This window comes from Thamnophis sirtalis, unplaced genomic scaffold, assembly GCF_051295495.1.
Source record: "Thamnophis sirtalis isolate CommonGarterSnake01/CBP01778 unplaced genomic scaffold, rThaSir2_p1.2 scaffold_2, whole genome shotgun sequence".
Taxonomy (NCBI): Eukaryota; Metazoa; Chordata; class Lepidosauria; order Squamata; family Natricidae; genus Thamnophis; species Thamnophis sirtalis.
This window is the reverse complement of record NW_028261382.1, coordinates 4,245,531-4,268,633: the sequence shown is the minus strand read 5'-3', so window position 1 is coordinate 4,268,633 and position 23,103 is coordinate 4,245,531. Positions and strand designations below refer to the sequence as shown.

At 47.0% G+C, this 23,103-nt stretch overlaps 1 protein-coding gene across 2 annotated transcripts; it reads left to right on the top strand.

Annotated features, from left to right (window-relative positions):
• Window positions 1-1,610: 1,610 nt before the first annotated feature.
• LOC106549418 (uncharacterized) lies at window positions 1,611-17,969 on the top strand. 2 transcript variants are annotated; one of them, XM_087704045.1, is made up of 14 exons: window positions 1,611-1,795; window positions 2,753-2,847; window positions 3,626-3,725; window positions 4,495-4,626; window positions 6,143-6,241; window positions 7,422-7,849; window positions 9,696-9,912; window positions 11,329-11,402; window positions 11,785-11,902; window positions 12,567-12,650; window positions 13,313-13,426; window positions 14,365-14,487; window positions 15,100-15,160; window positions 16,694-17,969. In XM_087704045.1, exons 1-14 carry the CDS (start codon window positions 1,760-1,762, stop codon window positions 17,206-17,208), a joined length of 2,196 nt encoding a protein of 731 aa, XP_087560171.1. In that variant the 5' UTR covers window positions 1,611-1,759; the 3' UTR covers window positions 17,209-17,969. The 2 variants fall into 2 exon arrangements, with proteins under 2 accessions (XP_087560171.1, XP_087560170.1); XM_087704044.1 differs by having other exon boundaries at window positions 2,750-2,847.
• The last annotated feature ends 5,134 nt before the right edge of the window (window positions 17,970-23,103 follow it).

Sequence of the window (23,103 nt, the reverse complement as noted above, 5' to 3'; positions counted from 1 at the left end):
TGGAGCTCAGCAACCCACAGAGCAACCCAGGAGTAGCCACCGTGAAGTTCTTACACCCTGCACCTCTGAGAGCCGTGTCTGTGGGGTCCCAGCTTGCTACTCAGGCCAGCAATGAAAGAATGTAGGTTTGGAATAAACTGGATACGAAGGGCAGGTGGGGGGGGGGGGGAAGCTTTGGCATGAAATCTAATGAGTGGTTTACTCTTTTGGATACAGCGGGACTTGTTCTCATGTAACCACACTGCAGCCAGGAGGAAGAAACCATACAGGGCTGGAGTACTTTGTTCTCGGTGGTTGGGTGAGGACTTGAATCCGGGTCTCCTTAGTTCAAGTCCAAAATGCTAACCACTGCATTCCGTTAGCAAGCTAAACTCTCAATCTCTAATATACCTATCTTCTATATCTTCTATCTTCTATCGTCTCTTCTATATCTTCTACTTTCTATCTATCTATCTATCTGTCTGTCTGTCTGTCTGTCTGTCTGTCTGTCTGTCTGTCTGTCTGTCTATCTATCTATCTATCTATCTATCTATCTATCTATCTATCTATCTATCTATCTATCTATCTATCTATCTATCTTCCATCTTCTTCTCTCTCAATCTATCTATATTTTCTATCTATCTATCAATCTATCTTCTATCTATCTAAATATCAATCTATCCTTATCGTCTATCTATCTTTTGTCTTCTTTGTTCTATCTTCTATTGATCTATCTATCATCTATCTATCTATCTATCTATCTATCTATCTATCTATCTATCTATCTCTTATCTATTTATCTTCTATCAATCTTTCTATTTTCTACCAACTCCGATATTCTGTTTCACTGTCGGAAAGTTTTTCCTTATTTCTAGGTTGAATCTCTCCTTGTTGCTTTCTTTTCTTTCCCCCCCAAGAGGCAAATGGACTTCCTTGTTTTTCTTTGAAGAGGTTTCGCTTCTCATCCAAGCAGATTCAATACAATAGCAGAGTTGGAAGGGATCTTGGAGGTCTTCTAGTCCAACCCCCTGCCTAGGCAGGAAACCCTATACCGTTTCAGACAAATGGCTATCCAACATCTTATTAAAGACTTCCAACATTGGAGAATTCACAACTTCTGGAGGCAACTTCTGTTCCACTGATTAATTGTTCTAACTGTCAGGAAATTCCTCCTTAGTTCTAAGTTGCTTCTCTCCTTGATTAGTTTCCACCCATTGCTTCTTGTTCTGTCAACAGGTGCTTTGGAGAATAGTTTGACTCCCTCTTCTTTGGGGCAGCCCCTGAGATATTGGAAGACTGATATCATGTCTCCCCTAGTCCTTCTTTTCATTAAACTAGACCTACCCAGTTCCTGCAACCGTTCTTCATATGTTTTAGCCTCCAGTCCCCTAATCCTCTTTGTTGCTCTTCTCTGCTCTCTTTCTAGAGTCTCCAAGCTTTTTTACATCATGGCCACCAAAACTGGTTCTTCAGCTCTTTATTTATTTATGTCTTTATTTACGCATTTCTTTTTGGCAGAGATGTTCCAAGGAATCTGGCGTACAACACACAGCCTCCCGGCTCAAGTCTTAGGAGGAGAAATTCCTTTCCTAACCACCATACAAAGGAGTTTAACGCCGTTCAGCCATTGGCTAGAAAGAGGTGGAGCGGCTCGCAGCCGGATCTGCAGGCAAACTTTTTGAAAGAGACACCAAGGAACGTGAAGCTTAGAGAGGCGGGCGACTCGCTGTCAGGGAAACCTCAAGAGTCTGGAGCCCGTAACCTTGATTTGGAAGTTGACATGATGGAATTTGAGCTCTCTTCCCTGAGACAGAAGGTAATGTACGACCTCTCCCCAATCTGCGGACTGTATAGGCAGTCCTCGACTTACAACAGTTCATTTAGTGGACCCTTCAACGTTACAGCAGCACTTAAAAAGGGACTCGAGATCACGTGATTTTTGACCTTCTGAAAAGCAAAGTCAATGGGTGTTCTGACCGAGGCTTCCCAAGAGCAGGAAGCAAATTCCTTGTCCTTGACAAAAACCCCTTTGATTAATTGACTGTGAATTCTGCTCATTCACATCCAGCAAAGTCTTTCGAGGGAGGATTCACAGTCACAGACCTTATCAGGCTTGGAGAGCTGCCAGGCTGATCGCTGCAAAACTTGGCAAGGAGTCTCGGAGAGTCACAACCAATTAAGCAAACTAATGGTCTCCTGCAAACTCCACTCCCCTTTTGCTCCTCTTTTATTTCCTCTGGGAGGGGCCATTCATCGTCCACCTGTGGCCTTACTCCCAAGTCGACCCCTGTTCTTTAGCTGTTCCCTTCCTCTGGCAGCTCTGTGCATGCGCATTCTGGGAACAGGCTCCAGCTGTTCTTTTGCCTCACTGATGTCCGACTCCGAAGGCAGCTGATAACTGGCATACGGCTCTGGCCCCCTCTCTGCCTCCGACACAGAGCCCTCATCAGAGTCTTCCCCAGACTCCAGGACTGGCCCATGTTCCTCCCCAACCTCCTTACTGTCTGAATCTGCGGCCAGCTCTGCTGGCTGCTGGTGGGCTACAACGGGGAAGGCAGATTCACTTAACAACCATATTGCTAATGTCGCTAACCGCAGCGATTCCCTTAAAGAGTTGCAACAAGGAAGATGTTACAATAGGGCAAGTGATCTTCTCCGTGAAAGAATTTCTAAAGCAAATTCTATTTCACCGAAGAGAAATTGTTAAGGGAGAAAATACAGATTATTATAATGCCTGTGAAATTTTCCCTGACTCCTGTCTTTCCTGCAGCAGATGGAGAGTTCCTTTGCCTACCTGGAAAAGGAAAGAAAATGGTTGGAAGTCATTCGTTCGGAAGGCAGGAAACGAAAAGGGGAACTGGATGATAAGTGAGTAGCCCCTTTCTTGGAGAACAGGAGTATTTGTTCTGACTTAGGCTTCCCAAAGAAGGGATGCAGTGGCTCAGTGGCTAAGACGCTGAGCTTGTCAATCAGAACGATCGGCAGTTCAGCGGTTCGAATCCCTAGTGCCGCGTAACGGAGTGAGCTCCTGTTACTTTTCCCAGCTTCTGCCAACCTAGCAGTTCGAAAGCACATAAGAAATGCAAGTAGAAAAATAGGAACCACCTTTGGTGGGAAGGGAACAGCGTTCTGTGTGCCTTCGGCAGTGAGTCACGCCCGCCACATGACCACGGAGACGTCTTCGGACAGCGCTGGCTCTTCGGCTTTGAAACGGAGATCAGCACCGCCCCCTAGAGTTGGGAACAACTAGCACGACAGCCCTGGCCCCCTATCTGCCTCCGACACAGAGCCCTCATCAGAGCCTTCCCCAGACTCCAGGACTGGCCCAGGTTCCTCCCCAACCTCCCCACTGTCTGAATCTGCCACCAGCTCTGCTGGCGGGCCACAACAGTATTTACAATATTTACAACAAGAGTAAATACAATATTTCTGATCGTATATCAGAAATAAAAGAAAAAAGAAGTTGAAATTTTCCGAATACCGTCCGTTGCTGCTCTTCAGAAGAAGCCAACTCTGTTCACTCATGAAGCTGGGAAATATTTCATAACCATGTGGCTATTTCGTGGCTTCTAGAAAACCCGAGATATTCCTATTAACCATTCCTAGGAAAACAGGAATCCATCTTCTTGTTTGGTGTGTCTTTCAGGATCTTCAAGATGGAAATGGAGCTGGGGAAAACCAAGTCTTACTTTGGTCAAAGGGATCACTGCTTGCTTCCCCGGGGTTTCAGTCAGAGCGAACATGTGGTAAGGAAAACCTTCCAAATCTTAACATCTGGATCTGAAACGAGAGGTGGGCGTCACCATAATGTAGCAACCGGTTCCCCCAGAATCGAAAATGTGAGCGCGCGTGCTTATTGCCCACATCAATTTGGGTCTTTATTTTACCCACCTCGGAAGGATGGAAGGCTGAGGCCAACCTTGAACCGGTCAGGATCAAACTGCTGGCAGTGAGCAGAGTTAGCCTGCAATGCTGCATTCTAACCACTGAGAGGGAGGGAAGGAAAGAAGGGAGGGAGGGAGGAAGATAGCAATAGTGCTTACAATTATATACCACTTCATGGTACTTTTACAGCCCTCTCTGAGCAGTTTATGGAGTCAGCCTCTTGCCCCCAACAGTCTGGGTCCTCATTTTACCAACCTTGGAAGGATGGAAGGCTGAGTCAACCTTGAGCCGATCGAACTGCTGGCAGTCGGCAGAATTCGCCTGCAATACTGCATTCTAACCAGAGGGCAGGAGAGGAAGGGAGGAAAGAAAATAGCTATAGCACTTAGACTTATATAGTGCTTTACAGGCCTCTCTAAGCGGTTTACAGAGTCAGCCTGTTGACCCCCAACAATTTGGGTCCTCACTTTACCCACCTCGGAAGGACGTAAGGCTGAGTCAACCTTGAGCCTGGTGAGATTTGAACTGCCAGGTTGCAGGCAGACGGCAGTCAGCAGAAGTAGCCTGCAGTACTGCACTCTGACCACTGCGCCACCGTGGCTAAAACAAAAGGGGAAATTCTCTCTTCAGACCCAGGAAACATTGGACGTCGGCCAAGAGTTGAGGAGCCTTCAAAAAAGCCTGTCTGCCTTGAAGAACTGCATCAAGAGCTTAGAAGAAAAACGGAATGAGATGGTGCAGCAACTGAAATGCGTCAAGGAGGTTAGTCTGAACCGGCAGCAGAGGGAGCAGCTGGACTGCTGCCACGGGCTCTCCCGCGGGGCTTGCCCTTGAAGATGTTAAGATTGAAAGAGTGGGTACTGCTTTTGGTAAGAAATAAGCAATGCATGATATAATTCATAATACAGGGGATGCGGTGGCTCAGGGGCTAAGAAGCTGAGCTTGTCGATCAGAAAGATCGGCAGTTCGGCAGTTCGAATCCCTAATGGAGGGAGCTCCCGCGACTTGTCCCAGCTTCTGCCAACCTAGCAGTTCGAAAGCAGATTAAAAAATGCAAGTAGAAAAATAGGAACCACCTTTGGTGGGAAGGTAACAGCGTTCTGTGCGCCTTTGGCGTTGAGTCATGCCGGCCACATGACCACGGAGACGTCTTCGGACAGCGCTGGCTCTTCGGCTTTGAGACGGGGATGAGCACCACCCCCTAGAGTCAGGAACGACTAGCACATACGTGCGACGGAAACCTTCACCTTGAATACAATTCTTCTCAGTTGCAGGATACTCCGTTCTATCCACCCCTTGTTTCAAACTGAAACACGTTCAGCCCCATGGCCATTGAAGTCTTTTTGGGGGGCAATGCCTCCATTCAGCATCCTCTAATCCTCCTCCTCCAATTGATGTAGCTGAAGGTCCGTACAGATTCTCAGTCACATCCAGGTCTTGGTTGTCCCAGCCAAGTCCAGTTCAGGAATCAACTGGGCTTTTTGGTTCTTTCTTTGAAGTCATTTGGCTTCTCATCCAAGAAGCTTCTTCAGCTCCGATTGGATGGTGGGGAATGGAAGGACCCCTCCCTTCACTTCTTTTTCCAACACTCTTTCTTAGCCAGTTCACTCTCAGCTCTTGATTTCACTGTTGTCGTACGGGATTGTTGTGGTCCACCAGCAGCCAGCAGAGCTGGTAGCAGATTCGGACAGTGAGGAGGTTGGGGAGGAACCTGGGCCAGTCCTGGAGTCTGGGGAAGGCTCTGAGGAGGGCTCTGTGTTGGAGGCAGAGAGGAGGCCAGGGCCGTATGCCAGTTATCAGCTGCCTTTGGAGTCGGAGATCAGTGGGGCAGAAGAACAGCTGGAGCCTGTTCCCAGTGTGCAGATGTGCAGAGTTGCCAGATGAAGGGAACAGCTAAAGAACAGGGGTCAACTTGGGAGTAAGGCCACAGGTGGATGATGAATGGCCCCTTCCAGAGGAAGTAAAAGAGGAGCGAAAGGGGAGTGGAGTTTGCAGGAGGCAATGAGTTCGCTTAATGGGTTCCTGACTCTCCAAGACTTCTGGCCAAGTTTTACAGAGATCGGCCTGGCAGCTCTCCAAGCCAGATAAGGTCTGTGACCGTAAATCCTCCCTGGAAAGACTTTGCTGGATGTGAATGAGCAGAATTCACAGTCGATTAATAAAAGGGTATTTTGTCGGGACAAGGAGTTTGCTTCCTGCTCTCGGGAAGCCTCGGTCAGAACAGTGATGGTCTGAGAACTATTTTTAAGGACCCATTTCTCTTCCTTTGGGTCTTCAGGGAGAGCAGATCTCAGCCGGTCCCCCAACAGCCACACAGTCACTGGAAGCCAAGCGAGAAAGACGCCAACTCCATGCTGCTTACAAAAACATCAAACAGGTAGGTAGGTAGGTGTGTGTGTGTGTTTGTGTTTGTTTGTTTGTGTGTCTGTCTATCTATCTATCTATCTATCTATCTATCTATCTATCTATCTATCTATCTATCTATCTATCTATCTATCTATCTATCTATCTATCTTGCAGCCTGTTGTGCCTTTAGATAACTTCTACTGTACTGCCGTAAAATGGCTTCTACTGTGCACCGCAGTGGTGTTGCCATGGTAACGGCTTCACTGTACTCCACAAGGGGGCTCCCTCTGGTAAGGGGGAAAATCCAACATTATCTATCTTTCTTTCTTTCTTTCTTTCTTTCTTTCTTTCTTTCTTTCTTTCTTTCTATCATCTATCTATCTATCTATCATCTATCTATCTATCTATCTATCTATCTATCTATCTATCTATCTATCTATCTATCTATCTATCTATCATCTATCTATCTTGGTTCAATAAAACAATTTGCCCTTGTATTTTTTAGATGGGAGGCTGTTTTCCTTTTCGAAGGAGGCTTTGTCTGTAGTTTATGAATGAAAAATGAACTCTAAAAGATTTCTCTCTCGTGGATATATAGTGTTCATAGCAAAATAGACCAATAGAGAAATATGAAATGATAATTTGATGTAATCTTTGAAGGGGCAATTGGTTATGTATTAAGTTTATGTATTAAGAAAAAAATAAGTATAAAAATGGAAAATGACGAAAGAAAATAATTTAGCTGAAAGTGAAAACCAAGCTAGGATGTAAAATTGATTAAGTACTGTATTTTTCAGAGTATAAGACACACCTTTTCCCTCCCTAAAAGAGTGTGGAAATGTTGGTGCGTCTTATACACCAAATACAGCCATTTCTAGCCTCCCAAAGCGCCCCTCCAGATGAAAACCAGAGGCGTTTTTGCCTTCTCCCAGCCCTGCTGAAGCCTGCAGAATTCTCCTGGGGCCCAGGGAAGACAAAACCTTTTTTTCCCCCTTACTTACCTCTTCAAACTCTGGGTGCGTCGTATACACTGGTGCGACTTATAGTCCGAAAAATATGGTAGGTAAATGAGAGGATGTGAAAGGAAAAGATCCGGTCAACACTTTGTTTCTGTAATATGTGTAAAGTTGTATTAAAAACAAATTTAAAAAAAACTTTGGATAGGAAAAAAAAGAAAGAAAGATTTCTCTCTCGTGACAACTTCATTGCAGAAGAACGTGGCTTTGCTTCAACAAATCCAGCATCTCAGTCTGGAGTTGAAGCATGCCCAGAAAAACCAAGAAGGATCTGGGGAACAGATCTCGGCTCTCAAACCAGAGCTTGCGAGTGATAAGAATCGGGCCAACCAAGAGGAAGAAACGAAAGTCCTCGTGAAGGAGGAGATGCAATTCTCCTCCCAGGAGAACAAAGAGCTTCCTTCTACGGCAGCTGAGAGCCACCCAGGGCTGGGAGCTCTTGTAGAAAAGCTGCATCTTCTGGAGGAGGAGGAGAAGTCCCACGCTAACCACGTCCGGGCTCTGGAGGACGAACGGACCCAGTTACTGGAAGAGAAGGAGAAACACCTCCTCGAAAGAACGGCCGAGTGGCAGGGCCAGGAGGAGAGCAGGAAAGGTCTGCAGGAAAGCTGTGAACATCTCAGGTAAGAAGCAATAGCAGCAATAGCAATAGCAGTTAGACTTATATACCGCTTCATAGGGCTTTCAGCCCTCTCTAAGCGGTTTACAGAGAGTCAGCATATTGCCCCCAACAATCTGGGTCCTCATTTTACCCACCTCGGAAGGATGGAAGGCTGAGTCAACCCTGAGCCGGTGGGATTTGAACCGCTGAACTGCTGATCTAGCAGTAGCCTGCAGTGCTGCATTTAACCACTGTGCCACCTTGGCTCGGCTTTCAGACCTTCTCCCCAAATGCCCAAGACCTCCCAATAAGAGGCCGATAAGATCGCACAGGATGGGCCTTCTCCAGGTGCCATCAGCCAGACAATGTCGGCTGGTGGCGCCTCGGAGGAGGGCCTTCTCTGTAGCCGCTCCGACCCTATGGAATGAACTACCCCCAGAGATCCGGACCCTACCCACTCTCATGGCCTTCCGAAAGGCTATCAAAAGCTGGCTATTCCGGCAGGCCTGGGGCTGTTGACCTCTCGACCGAGGTCCAGCCCCGATTAGACTGGGTGCATGATGTGCTTCTTTTAATCTGTTTTCCTCTGTTTGTTTTAACTCTTCTTTTAAAATTTATTTTCTGTAAGCCGCCCGGAGTCCCTCGGGATTGGGCGGCCTATAAATTTAATAAACCAAATCAATCAATCAAATCAATCAAAATATTTCTGGTTTCTACTTGAGAGACCGCCTACTGCCGATTACCTCCACCCGACCAATTAGATCCCATAGATTAGGCCTCCTCCGAGTCCCATCTGCCGGTCAATGTCGACTGGCAACCACGCGGAGGAGAGCCTTCTCGGTGGCAGCTCCGACCCTATGGAACGATCTCCCCGTGGAGATTCGTACCCTCACCACCCTCCAGACCTTCCGCACAGCCCTTAAAATCTGGCTATCCCATCAGGCCTGGGGTTAAAGACTGTAACCCACCCGAATGGTATGAATGTTGTGCTTTTAATGATGTACTGTCTTATGTGTTAATTGTTTGTTTCCCCCCCCCCTTCGAGTTGTAAGCCGCCCTGAGTCCCCCCAGGGAAAAGGGCGGTATATAAATAAATTACTCTACTCTTACTCTACTCTAAATCTAGATGTTGCTTTATCATTTTTTCCCCAACCTTGTGTGTATTTTTGTCCAATATTTTGTTTGCTTTCAAGAAATGATTTTATTTCTTGAGCATATCCATTCCATTGGTGTTTCAAGGCAGTTGACAATCTACTTGTCGGGGTTCCAAAAAAATACCCCCAACAAAATAAAACTCTGAGGCTTTGGTTTCCTCAACGTTCCACTTTATTAGAGATGTCCTATTGGCACATCTGGGGAAACCCAAATCTGAAAGCTTCCAGGTTTTCCCCACCCAGTTGAAAGTTCAAGATCTTGCCCCCACGCCCACAAGTCCATCCCACGGTCCAATCCTCCCCTGCCATGAAAACAGAGTTCACCCATCCAGTTCCGGCCAAATGCAGAGACAAAGATGACCTTGACTTTCTAAGAAGAATGATGTTATGGCTACATATCATCCAACTCCATATAATCCCCCACCTCCCATTTCCCCACAATAGAAAGTAAACAATAGAAAGTGTGGCAGGCCTGAAGTCCCAAAAAGAAAAGATGGCTCGCAGGCATGACACTACTTGAGTCAAGAGAACAAGGTAGCCCAATGGTTAAAGGGATTGGGCTGAAAAGGACTTCCCTTAGAAGGAACTCCTTAGAAGGAACTCCATAGGTACAAAAATCGGTTCCCCGATTTCTTTCCAGGAAGCTTTGAAGACTTCACGAAAGCTTTTTGATGGACCTTCTACCTTGTTTCCCCTTGGTTCTGTACTCCGTAGGGAATCTCAGATCCAGTTGCAGAAGGAGAAGGGCCTTCTACAGGTGCACTGCCAGGACCTTGAAAGACAAGCCGAAGAGTTGGGCAAGCAGCTGGACGAGCAACGGTCCATCTCCCAAGACTGGAGAAACCAATGGGAGGACATGGATGCCGCTTTGAGGACCAAAGGAGAAGAGTTGGACAAAATGAGGGCCCAGAACCAGGCCCTCCAAGCCAAGGTGGGGCCAACAGTTTCTTGGTAGTTTCCCTCCCCTTCCTTGTCTCCTGGCTGTTCAATTGTCCTAGCTCTTTTGAACTTTCAGCTCTAGGCAAGGATCAGTAGTGTCCTTGGTGCTCTCTGAGCTTGGTGGTTTCCTCCTAAACCTTTCATTGCCCAAATTAGGTAACATCATTAGTCCTAGAAGGGAGGTGGGTTGGAGGGGGAGGAGGAGGAAGAAGAGAAGAAGGAGGAGGAGGAGGAGGAGGAGGAAGAGGAGGAGGAGGAGGAGGAGAAGATGACGACAACTGTGGGCTCCTTGGTGCTCTCTGAGCTTGGTAGTTTTTTCCTAGACTTTTCATTGCCCAAACTAGGTAACATCATCAGTCCTAGAAGGTAGGTGGGTTGGAGGAGGAGGAAGAAGGGGAAGAGGAAGAAGAAGAAGTAGAAGAAGAGGAGGAGGAGGAGGATTGTGGGATCCTTGGTGCTGTCTGAGCTTAGTGGTTTTCTTCTAGACTTTTCATTGCCCAAACTAGGTAACATCAGTCCTAGAAGGTAGGTGGGTTGGAAGAGGAGGAAGAAGAGGAAGAGGAGGAGGAGGAGGAGGAAGAAGAAGAAGAAGAAGAAGAAGAAGAAGAAGAAGAAGAAGAAGAAGAAGAAGAAGAAGAAGAAGAAGAAGAAGAAGAAGGAGAAGGAGAAGGCGATGACTATGGGATCCTTGGTGCTCTCTGAGCTTGGTAGTTTTTTCCTAGACTTTCCATTGGCCAAACTAGGTAACCTCATCAGTCCTAGAAGGTAGTTGGGTGGGAGGAGGAGGAGGAGGAGGAAGAGGAGGAGGAGGAAAGAAGAAGAAGAAGAAGAAGAAGAAGAAGAAGAAGAAGAAGAAGAAGAAGAAGAAGAAGAAGAAGAAGAAGAAGAAGAAGAAGAAGAAGAAGAAGAAGGCGATGACTATGGGCTCCTTGGTGCTCTCTGAGTTTGGTGATTTTCATCTAGACCTTTCATTGTCCAAACTAGGTAACCTCACCAGCCCTAGAAGGGAGGAGGGATTTAGGAGGAGGAGGAGGAGGTGATGGAAGAGGAAGAGGAGGAAGAACAGGAGGACTGTGGGGTCCTTGATGCTCTCTGAGCTTGCTTGTTTCCTTACAAATGTTTCCTTACCCAAACTAAGGACCATCATCAGTGCGGTGATGATGTTGCCTAGTTTCGATAATGAAACAGTCTGCGGGAAAACCACCAAGCTCAGAGAGCACCAGGGGCTCCTCATTTCAACCCCCCCCCCAAGCTACAAATATTCTCCTTTATTGGTCTGTCCTTTTTGGGACTTGGCTGGTCGGGCCATGTTTAAGTCTCAGCGATGCCCTGGAGGACCTCTGCGGCAGCAGCATCTCAGGGCTGTCCCGCCTCTTATCCGCTGACTTGGCTGCTCTTTTCTTGACAGAAGGCAGAGTGGAGTTTGGAGAAGCAGAGGCTGCAGCAGCTGGTCGGCGATTTGGAGGAGCAACTTGCTGAAAAGTAAGGAACACAAAGCAATGAGGCAGAGATCTGAAGGTATAAAGGACCCCTAGATCTTCACGGGAAACGATAGGTCCATGTTCTCCGGGAAATAAAAGGCGCTTTTGACCGAGAAGGCTGGCATGTCGTGAATCTCAGAGACTCTGTGCCCGGTCTTTCCTTCCACAGCACCTCATTTGGGAAATATTGACATGGCAGCTTTCCAAGCTAGATAAGATCTGTAGTCATAAATATTCCTTTGAAAGACTGTTTGCCAGGCCTTTGCTGAGTGTGAATGAGAGTAATTCATCTTTGTTGAATAAAAGGGGTTTTTGTCAGGACCAGGATTCTGCCTGGTGCTTTTTGGGGAAGCCTAGGTCAGAACAAGAATTCTTGTCTCCAGGGACCAAGCCTTGAGAGATCTCAGGCAGACCAGAGATGTGGAGAGAGCTGCGTTGGAGATGAGAACTTCACCAGAGCCAAAGATAACAAGAGAAGGTCCAGGGACCTCCAATGAGAAGGTTAGTCCTGGTCAAGAGGACATGTCTGTTGGATCTGGCAGATTCGGAGAGTGGGGAGTTTGGGGAGGAACCTGGGCCAGTCCTGGAGTCTGGAGAAGACTCCGATGAGGGCTCTGTGTCGGAGGTAGTTATTCCTTTTAAACATAAATTTGGGAGCATGTAGAATTGGTGAAGAGCGGAGAGCAATTGGTCGTGCTATATAAGCTTAGAGACGTTAACGAGGAGAATAAGGAAGCAAGAGTTTGGAGTGGCGCAGTGGCCTAGTGGTGGAGCTCTCGCCTCACAATCAGGAGGTTGTGAGTTCAATCCTAGGTAGAGGCAGATATTTCTCTCTCTGGGCAACATGAGAGTATATAACTGCTGAACAAAACTCCACAATGGTGACAGGGAAGGGCATCTGGCCATGAAAACATTCTGCTAGCTCCATTCAGTTGCTCCGAGTCCACCCCACAAGGGATTATTATGGGGTCATTAAAAAATGATGAATATGGAAGTGTGTGTTTGGAGAGATACCTCGGAAGGTCATAATAGTCAAAATTTACATTACATAATCTGTAATCGGTTGACAAAACCCTTGAGAGGTTTAATTTCCTATGTACTAAAAGAAAAGTTACAATCAGGACATACTTGCTGACCCAGAGTTCTGATTTTCCACCCCTTCTAGGGGCGTCCTGCTGGCTTGGAGGGAAAGATTGTTGGGAACCAGCTGGAAGGTCTCCGGCTACAGCATCATTCAGTGACGGAGCAGGTGAGATGTCAGTCCCGGCATTTGTTCACTGTCCCATCTTTCTCCTGCCATCTCCCCAGCCCCCAGGAGCTCTCTGAAAGCCTCCTAAAAGCTTTCCACAGCCATTTTGGTGAAGGGGGCGGGGTTTCAGGAGGCAAAAAATGCTGAATTCATTGTATAAGATGCACCCAGATTTTCAGCCTCCTTTTTGAGGGAAAAAGGTGTGTCTTATACTCTGAAAAATACGGTAGTTTGGGGGGGGGGGATTTGCACAGACTTGCAGCTTTAGTACAGAACAGTTGGACGCCCAGACACCGAGCTGTCTCCAGCAAATACTGTTTCAGTTTCTAAACAGCCCTCATTGGCTGACTGAGTTGCTAGGCCCATTCATTGGCTGATCTTGTTCCCATGTCTCTCCCAGCCATGAATCCTCTGACTGTTCTGAATGGGGTTTGCCTTAACGAGCGACAGGCGGAAGCTCTCTCCCATTCCTGCACACTCCAAGCATCTCTTCTTGAACTTGAAGCATCCGTCAACTTTTATAACCCCACGTTAGCCAATTGCAGATCCCGCTGGATCGAGATTTAGCTCGTATGGCATTCGTAGCTTCCAGAAACCCTCAAGCCTGGGTGTAATTGTCATTAACCAGATTATTGTTTCCATCTGTTTCTGTCCCCCAAAAGCTGAAGGAACTGTTTAGACAGAGGCAAGAGCCGCGAGCCGGATCCAGGAAGCATCAGGAAGGGGGACTCAAGGCAAGGAGCACAACGCCACCTCAGAACTTCCCGCGAGTGCCGGTGAGATTCCACCTTTCCATCGTCTTCATGGGCCACCAGTTGAGTCCCAGCTGCCTGGATACCGACCCTTGTTTTTGGGACGTTGGAGGTCCCACTGGAGCAGGGGTGATCAGCCAGTCCTAGAATGGGTTGTAGGCAGTGGTGGGTTTCCAAAAAATTTCGAACCTACTCTGTGGGTGTGGCCTCCTTTGTGGGAGTGGCTTGCAGGCCATGTGACCTGGTGGGAGTGGCCTGCTGGCCATGTGTTTTCTTTCTTTCTCTCTCTCCTTCCTTTTGTCTCTCTGTCCCCTTTTCCTTTTTTTCTTTCATCTCTCACTTTTTCTTTCTTTTTTTCTTTCTTCCTTTCTTTCTCTTTCTCTCTCTCTCTCCCCCTCTGTGTGTGTATGTGTGTGTGTTTGTGAGTGGTGGGTTTCAACAATTTTTTTGGAACCTCTTCTGTAGGTGTGGCCTGCTTTCTGGTGGAACCTCTTCTAACCGGTTCAGTAGATTTGATCGAACCGGTTCTACCGAACTGGTGCGAACTGGTAGGAACCCACCTCTGGTTGTAGGTGTTCTGACCGAGGCTTCCCCAGCGGCACGAAGCCGAGTCCTTGTCCCGATAAACCCCTTTTATTTAATTGACACTGAATACCTCTCCAGCAGAGTCTTCCCTCTCCCAGTCTTTCAAGATAGTTCACAATTACCGACCTTTATCAGCCTGGGAGAGTGGCCAGGCCGATATCTTTCAGACGCCGCAATACTTGGCAAGAATGCAGGAACGAACTAAGTGCCTCCTGCAAACTCCACTCCCCTTTCGCTCCCCTTTTATTCCCTCTGGGAGGGGCCATTCACCGTCCACCTGTGGCCTTCCTCCCAAGTCGACCCCCCCCCCCTGTTCTTTAGCTGTTCCCTTCCCTCAGCAATGCCCGGAATGACTTCCAGTTTGCTTCCTCCCAAAGACCACTTCGCAGGAATCCCTCGGACTTCCGTCGGAAGAAAGACACTTGGAAGCTGGAGAGGCATCCAAGAGGGAGGAAGGGGAACAGAGCCTTCGTCAGCAGCTGGAAGCCAAAACCGATGTGGTAAGCACAACTTGTTTGTCAGCATCAGGCTCTCCCAGGCTCCGTTTCCACTGGCAGAGGGCTGCGCGAGGCCATTGCAGCCGAAAACGGAGCTCAGGAGCCTATTTCCGCTGGGCCACAGGCGCCCCCAAGATGAGTGATGGCAAACTGGCCACGCCTATCTTGGCCACACCCACCGTGCCCCCCCCAAAAGAAACCCAATTCTCCTCCAATTCCCCAATTCTCCCCAGTTATTGAAAAATAAACTTGTCTATCACATTCGCAGCTGAATTCCACCCGTTTAAAGGATGATTGAGTAACGCAAACATACGGAGGGTTGCATTTTTTGTATGATGTTAGTTTTATTTTCTTTTTCCTCGGTGAAGTTAAGACGATCATTCCCAGGTTTTCCTCCAACCTGGCGAAGGCTGTTGCAAGCATTCAGTGACTGATTTGAGTTTTGGGGAAAAGTTTTATTTGAAAGACAAACACACCCAAAAAAAGCAGGAGCAAAATAATTGAAAGAAGACCCCAAAGTAAATCAGTTACTTTCATCATTAGGCTGCAGGCTCTTTAAAAGGGTCTCGGCTCCCTCTTTGCAGAATTTTATTAATTTTGTCTTCTCACTCCCAGATTTCCGCCATGGCCTGTGAAATTCAAACTTTGAAAGAGAAAAATGAGAACTTAATACAAGGTGAGGAGCCTTCCAGCTCTTATTTCAGTTAGTTCTCAACTTCACCGCAAGACGAGAAGAGATTAAAAAGCTTTGTAATTTTTGTTTTAAGATTCAAATCCTTTTTTTAAAAATACAAATACAGTATATATAATCCTTACTTTTTGGAGAAATCTTCAGCCATTGAAAGTTCAGCTCTCTTTATCCTTCGATGTTTTATGGAAAACGTTTTTAAAAATCTTGGCGGCTTCCATTGAGGACTTTTGGGGTAAGAGGTGCAGGATGTACAGATAGTTAACGACCAGAATTGAGCCCAACATTTCTGTGGCTAAGTGAAACATTTGTTAGGTGAGTTTTGCCTGGTCTTATGACTTTCCTTGCCACCGTTGTTAAGTGAATCACTGCAGTTGTTAAAGTCAGTGACACGGTTGTGAAGTGGATCTGGCTTCCCCGTTGATGTTGCTTGTCAGGAGGCAAAAGGGGTACATGGGACATGGCAACCGTCATAAATATGAGTCAGTTGTCAAGCGTCCGAATTTTGATCACCTGACTCTGGGGATGGTGCAACAATTGTGTGAAAAACGGTGATAAGTCACTTTTTTCAATGCCATTGAAGTCTCAAAGGTCAAGAGACAACTGGACTTTCTAGTTTTCTTTCTTCTTCCTTCCCTCTTCCTTTTTCTTTCCTTTTTTCTTCCTTTCTTTTTCTTTTCTTCCTTCTCCTTCCTTCCCTCCCTCCCTTTTTCTTTCTCCTTTCTTCCCTTTTTTCTTTCTTTTGTTCTTTCTTTTTTTCCTTTCTTTTTCTTTTCCTCCTTCTTCCTTCCCTCCCACTTTTTCTTCCTTTTTCCTTTTTTTCTTCTTCTTTCCGTTTTTATTTCCTTTTTTCTTTATTTTCTTTCTCTTTCCTTCCCTCCCTTTCTTTTTTTTCTCCTTCCTTCCTTCCCTTTATTTTTCTTTTTCTTTCCTTTTTTCTTTCTTTCTGCTTTCTCCCTCCCTTTTTCTTTTCTTTCTTTTTCTTTCCCCTTCCCTCCCTCCCTTTCTTTTTCTTTCCTTCCTTTTTTCTTCCTTCCTTTCTTTTTTCTTTTCTCCTTCCTTCCCTCCCACTTTATCTTTTTTCTTTCTTCTTCCTTCCCTTTTTCTTTCTTTCCTTTATTTTCTTTCTTCTTCCTTCCCTCCTTTTTCTTCCTTCCTTCCTTTCTTTCCTCTTTCTCCTTCCCTCCCTTTTTTCTTTCTCCCTCCCTCCTTCCCTCCCTTTCTTTTTTTTCTCTCTCTCTCTCTCTTTCTTTCTTTCTTTCTTTCTCCTTCCTTCCCCCCGTCCCTCTTTTTCTTTCTTCTTTGAAGATGTTTCACTTTGAGGCGAAAACGCCTTCAAAGAAGAAACAGGAAGTCCAGCTGCCTCTTGGGGGAAAAAAAGCCACTTTGGGACATCCATCCTCACCTGGATGACGGAGGATCTCCATAGACATTTGGACGGTCCCTAGTTGGGCTGTTGAAAGCCGAGGACTACAGGAACGGATGGTCGTTAAAACCCAAGCTTGCCTTTCCTCCCAACAGCCAAACGGAGATTCCAGGAACAGATTCAACACATCCGCCAGCTTTCCAAGCGGCCGCCGGGAAAGGAGGTGCAGGTTCCAAGACTTCCCACCAGCCTCGGAGAGGATGGGCAAAGGGCTCATTGCCATGAGATTCTGGAGGTTTCCTCGCGGAAGGAAGAAGCTCCTTGCTCTTCCCATCACGTAAAGATAGAGGAAGAGTTTCAAGCCTGCACCGAGGAAGAGCAAAAGGACACCTCTTTGAACATCAGGAGGGCGCAAAGCCAGCCCTCGCTTCTCCCTTCTGGCCCATCTCTTCAACCGCTGGGGACCCTCTCTGATACATCTTCAGCATCCGACAAGAATTTATTAGCCCCCGCGGCTTCTCCCAAATCCCCCCTAAAGCATGTGCAGGATGAAGGAGCTTTGCTCAGACCCCGCAGCCCACAGCTTTTGTCCCCCAAGCCTTTTGGGCCCCCGAGACCATGGTCCCCTTTCCGAGAGAGGGCCGAATCGCCGGAGAACGGAGAACTGTAGCAGCCAGGTTGGTTCCCAGCAGAAGTGGTATTCAGCAGGTTCTGACCAGTTCTGGAGAACCAGTAGCAGTGTGGAGAACCGGTAAATACCACCTCTGGCTGGCCCCACCCCCAATCTATTCTCTGTCTCCCAAGTCCCAGCTGATCGGGAGGGAATGGGGATTTTGCAGTATCCTTCCCCTGGCGTGAGGAGAGAATAGGGATTTTGCAGTATCCTTCCCCTGGAGTGCGGAGGGAATGGGGATTTTGCAGTATCCTTCCCCTGGAGTGAGGAGAGAATAGGGATTTTGCAGTATCCTTCCCCTGGAGTGAGGAGAGAATAGGGATTTTGCAGTATCCTTCCCCTGGAGTGGGGAGGGAATGGGGATTTTGCAGTATCCTTCCCCTGGAGTGAGGAGAGAATAGGGATTTTGCAGTATCCTTCCCCTGGAGTGAGGAGAGAATAGGGATTTTGCAGTATCCTTCCCCTGGAGTGGGGAGGGAATGGGGATTTTGCAGTATCCTTCCCCTGGAGTGGGGAGTTTGCAGTATCCTTTCCCTGGAGTGGGGAGGGAATGGGGATTTTGCAGTATCCTTCCCCTGCCATGCCCACAGAACGGTAGTAAAACATTTTGAATCCCACCATTGGTTCCCGGGACAGAAGACACATCAGGCAGGGGATCTGACTTTGGGAAGGAAAGCTCTGTGTTTGCACGGAGATTTTTTTCTCCTGCTTCTAATGAGGCTGCTCCTCTTTCTAAAATATATCTATATATATATAAATGGCTCTGTGTTTATGTGTGTGTGTGTTCCAGCATTACTCTGGAACGCCTCGAGCGATTTCAACCACACTTGGTACAGATGACTTAGTCTCCGGAAACAAATACTGGGGGGGGGGGAGACACCCCTAACACCCCTCGGGGTATATGTTCTATTAAGATACAGCCTGTAGTGCCTTCAAATGGCTTCTACTGTACTGCCGTAAAATGGATTCTACCGTACAGCACACTGGAGTTGCCATGGTAACAGCTTCACAGTATTCCGCAAGGGGTCTCCATCTGGGAAAATCCAACGTTAGAAATTATATTTGGTTCCGGACATTTTCCCCCTATAAATAAATAGCTTGGCAATGCCGGGTTATCAGCTAGTTATGGTATATAAAAAAACCACTGGATTGGATTTAATCTTTGCCTAGTTATGGAACATCTCCAAGTTGATAATAAGCATCTTCCCAAGTCAGGGCTTCTTCTAATCCCAAGGTTGCTTGAAGCTCTTACTTTTGGGGAGATATCGTTTATCTCTTTTAGCAGAAAGGGATGCGAAAATAAGAAACCACCATAAAACACAAGGAAGGCAGGAAGTTGGCTTATTTTTCAGAGCTTAGCTGGGGTCTCCAATGAAGAGTCTGGCTCTTGCAACCTTGAATTTTCTCTCCCGTTGGAATTCTCTTGGGTTTGGAGAAGATTGGCCCTGGTGCTCTCCGTATCTCCAGGGCTTCTCATATCTGCCGAGATGCTCAGCCAGCTGGTGTTGATGTCCCTGGGTGTAACTCGATACTCAGCATCACCTCCCTCCCCATCGATTCCAACAAAGCTATTCGCTGTTTCAGCTGGAGGGACATTTCCTGGTGGGTTCACCATCGAGATTTGAGAAAAGGAAGAGAATCATGTTCTCCTTCTAGAGCAGAGGTCACCAAACCTCCGGACCTTTGGGACCATTAAATCCATAATTTTAAATCCTGCTGACCCTTAATCCGATCTGCCTAATGGCCAGGTGGTCATGTGACTGGGTGGGCGTGGCCAGGGGGTCATGTCACTCATGTCAGGGGGCACCTCGCCGGCCTCTACTCGTTCCTCCCCTCCCAGCCACTCCTCGCTTGCCCGCCCAGCCGCCTTAGGGCCCCAACAGGAAGCAGTTGCTCCGAGCAAACCGGTTTTGCTAGCCAGCTGATCATCGGAGCTACCAGTTCACCCAAGCTCATCCGAACCGGCTGAATCCCGCCCTTGGATTTGAGGAATTCATACGTATTCAAAATAATAATAATAATAATAATAATAATAATAATAATAATAATAATAATAATAATGGGTGGGGCCCGACTAGTAACCAATGCCAAATCCGGCGAAACAACTGGCCGCTGTGATACAATTGTATAATAATAATAATATTCAGTAGCGCAAATGATCCATTGGAATTTGTGCAAAAATTATAATATTAAAACAGCAACAAACTGGTGGGAACATCAGCCTGAAAAAGTCACCGAAAATCAAATGGTCAAGATCTTGTGGGGTTTTCGCATACAAACGGACAAAATACTGGCGCATAATACACCAGACATCACACTGGTTGAGAAAAATAAGGTTACAATCATAGACATCGCAATACCCGGTGATAGCAGGGTCGACGAGAAGGAACATGAAAAAATCGCGAAATACCAGGACTTAAAAATCGAAATTCAACGATTATGGCACAAACCAGCAGTGGTAATTGGCACACTGGGTGCTATTCCAAAAGCACTGGAATTACATTTAAAACAGTTAAAAATTGACAAAATCACCACCAGTCAAATGCAAAAAGCCGCACTGCTTGGATCCGCACGCATATTACGAAAATACGTTACGACGTCCTAGGCCCCTGGGTGGGGCCCGACTAGTAAACCAATGCCAAATCCGGTGAAACAACTGGCCGCTTTGATATAATTCTGTTGTTGCGAATAATAATAATAATAATAATCAAGGACGACGACAGCCACGATCTGAAGAGGTAGAAGTTTATTGGAATATAAACATTCAGATAACTTGTTAAGATAGAAAACAAAACACAAAAAAAATAATAAAACAAAACAGAACAAAACAACAAACCCAACGACAACATATACAGACACTTGCTGAAAGGAAAAAAAACAACACATCTGAGGTATTTTAGTTATTCACCATCTAGGCTATCACTTTATTTTTTTTCTTTCTTTCTTTAAATAGTTAAAACGAACTAGTCGCGAGGCTGCTGTAGTGACCTGATCTTACGGTTTGACTACCTTCCTTTTCCTTCCTTCCTTCCTTCCTTCCTTCCTTCCTTCCTTCCTTCCTTCCTTCCTTCCTTCCTTCCTTCCTTCCTTCCTTCCTTCCTTCCTTCCTTCCTTCCTTCCTTCCTTCCTTCCTTCCTTCCTCCCAACCTCTTGGGAAGGAAAGGGAAAAAAACAACAACAGCAGCAGGCAGAAAAGGGCTGTGTAGGGTTTTGTGTGCAGATCCTTCTGGGGTAGGATGGGAGGGACGGGGACACACACCTCCCTACTCCTTCCACTCCGATGGGCCACCTCCACCCGACTTCTGGGTCCGCCTAAAAGCGCTGTGGCCCGTTGGCTAGACTAAGGGCAAAAGTGGGGAGGGGAGAAAGACCCTGGAAACATCGGACGGAAGCTCCTGTGAGTAGCCCAGCTTCCTCGGCCAAGATCCTGCCATTGCTCCAAAGGTCGAGGAGATGGCGGGACCCGATTAAGATCCTCGGCCGGAAAGCGGGCACGGAGCAGCCCACGTTCAAGGCGATGCTTTGGGGTTATGTTTTAGCGCTGGATCTCCCTCAATGCCCAATTCGCCCACCCTGAAGTTGCCACGAGGCCTTTGGATGGCGAAGGGGGAGGTTGGGGGTGGAGGGGGGCGGAGAAGGAAGACACCCTCTGAAAATACGGATCTGTCCTTGGAGACCCTGCCCTTCCCGTCCGTACTGAAAAGTCCTGAGTGCCATACAATCTTTTTTAATATCCCGAGTTACAGGTTAGGTCAAGAGAAGGGAAGGCTCCCTCCCTCGCCCGCCGCCAACAATCCCACCCCTCTCCCCCAATTGAGGCGTACTCTGCTTGCTGACTTACGGACCCCCCTCCCCAAAATCCCACAGAGGAGAGGAACGCCGCCGCCATCATCACCACGGTGGGCAGCTCTGAAATGGAGGGGGGGGTCCCATCTTCACAGTCAAAAAGTAATAATGATAAGTGGCAGGCAGAGCAAAAAATAACAGAGCCTCCCCCCCCCCAATTAACCGAGCCAAGGTGTGATGCTGCAGCTTATCTGAATGAGGTATATATTTATATTTATATATTTATATATATATCGTTACAAACCCTCCCGAAATCTAGCTCAATCCCTCCCTCCCCCCCCCCCAAATAAAAACCCTGGAGAAGAACAACAGCTTTAAAATCCCCTGCCTTGTTAGCTGCGTCCGTTGCTAAAAGGAATGAAGGCTTCCGATTCCCACCCATCCCGAGCCCCCCCCAGGAAAAGCCCCTCCAGTGACTCAAACAGCTTTGAGTTGCAAACGTGGGCATGGCTGGGGCAGGCACAAGGATTTTTTTAAAAACACGGACCTGAGATGTACGGAAGAGACGATAGCAGTGGTGGGAGGTTAATTTTCCCCGAGACGGAAGGAAAAAGGAAAGAGGAAAAAATCACAGGGGGCTTGCAAACTTCCGTCGGTTTTTTTACCTTTCCCCCAAAATGTGTGTTGTTGTTTTTTAACCTCTAAGGCTGAAGTTTGATAGTCAAGAAGGCTCAAGGTGGGGTAACATCGCTGGAGAGGGGGAGGCTTGCTTAAAATAAATAAGAGTTTAAAAACCCACAAGTGTTTGGCAAAAGTATTCCCTTGTCCCTCTCTCCCCCCCCTCTCTCTTTCACACACACTCTCTCTCATTCTCTCTCTCCCTCTCTCCCTCTCATTTTCTCTCTCTTTCACAAACTCTCATTCTTTCATACACAATCTCATCCTCTCTCTCATTCTCTTTCACACTCTCTCATTCTCTCTTTCACACTCTCCCTCTCATTCTCTCTCTCTCTCTTTCACAAACTCATTCTTTCATACACACTCTCTTTCTCTCTCATTCTCTCATTCACACTCTCTCATTCTCTCCCTCTTTCACACTCTCATTCTCTTTCATTCTCTCTTTCACAAACACACACTTTCACTCTCATTCTTTCACACACTCATTCTCTTTCACACTCATTCTTTCTCTTTCACACTCTCCCTCTCATTCTCTCACTCTTTCACAAACTCTCATTCTCTCTTTCATACTCTCTCATTCTTTCTCTCTCATTCTCTTTCACACTCTCATTCTCTTTCACACACACACACTTTCACACTCTCTTTCACACACTCATTCTCTTTCACACTCTTTCACACTCATTCACTCTCACTCTTTCACACATTCATTCTCTCTCTTTCATACACACTCTCTCTCATTCTGTTTCATACACTCTCATACTCTCTCTTTCACACTCTTTCATACACTCTCTCTCATTCTTTCTTTGACACTTTCTCTCATTCGCTCTCTCTCTTTCACACACTCTCTCTCATTCTCATTTTCATTCTCTCTCTCTCTCCTCTTGCCAGCCTGCAGAAACCCTCCCAATTATGGGACGTGCTTTTAAGGTGTCTCCTCTGGCAGAGATGGCCAGGGTTTCCTTCAAACCGCCGCCGAGGGTTCGGTTTTACAAGCTGGGAGACAGCTAGGATGGCTTTCTAAGCAACCGAACCGATGTGATTAATTTGAGACACGCGCATGCAGAGAGAAATCTGCAGAGGATTCTCACGAGAATCCTAATGGGGGGGGGGGGGGATCTGCTAAAAAGCCACTACTCTAAAAAAAAAAAAAAGGTAGGCAGATCCTGGACCACCGATTCTATTTTTTAGGCCTCTGCCTTCATCGGAAGACTCCCTTAACCACCAGGCCGTCTTTAGCTGGAGGAAGAGGGGGATAGAAGAAATGGCCCGGTGGAGCGCAAACTTTGGGTTTCCTGCCCTCCCTTGCAAGGGAAGCAGGAAGGGAGACACGGCCCAGGCAGATGGGATATGTTTTTGGTGAGAAAGGTGACCGCTTTCTCAACAAAAGGCCAAGCACGGCGAAGGAGGTTCCCCTTACTCAGTTGATCT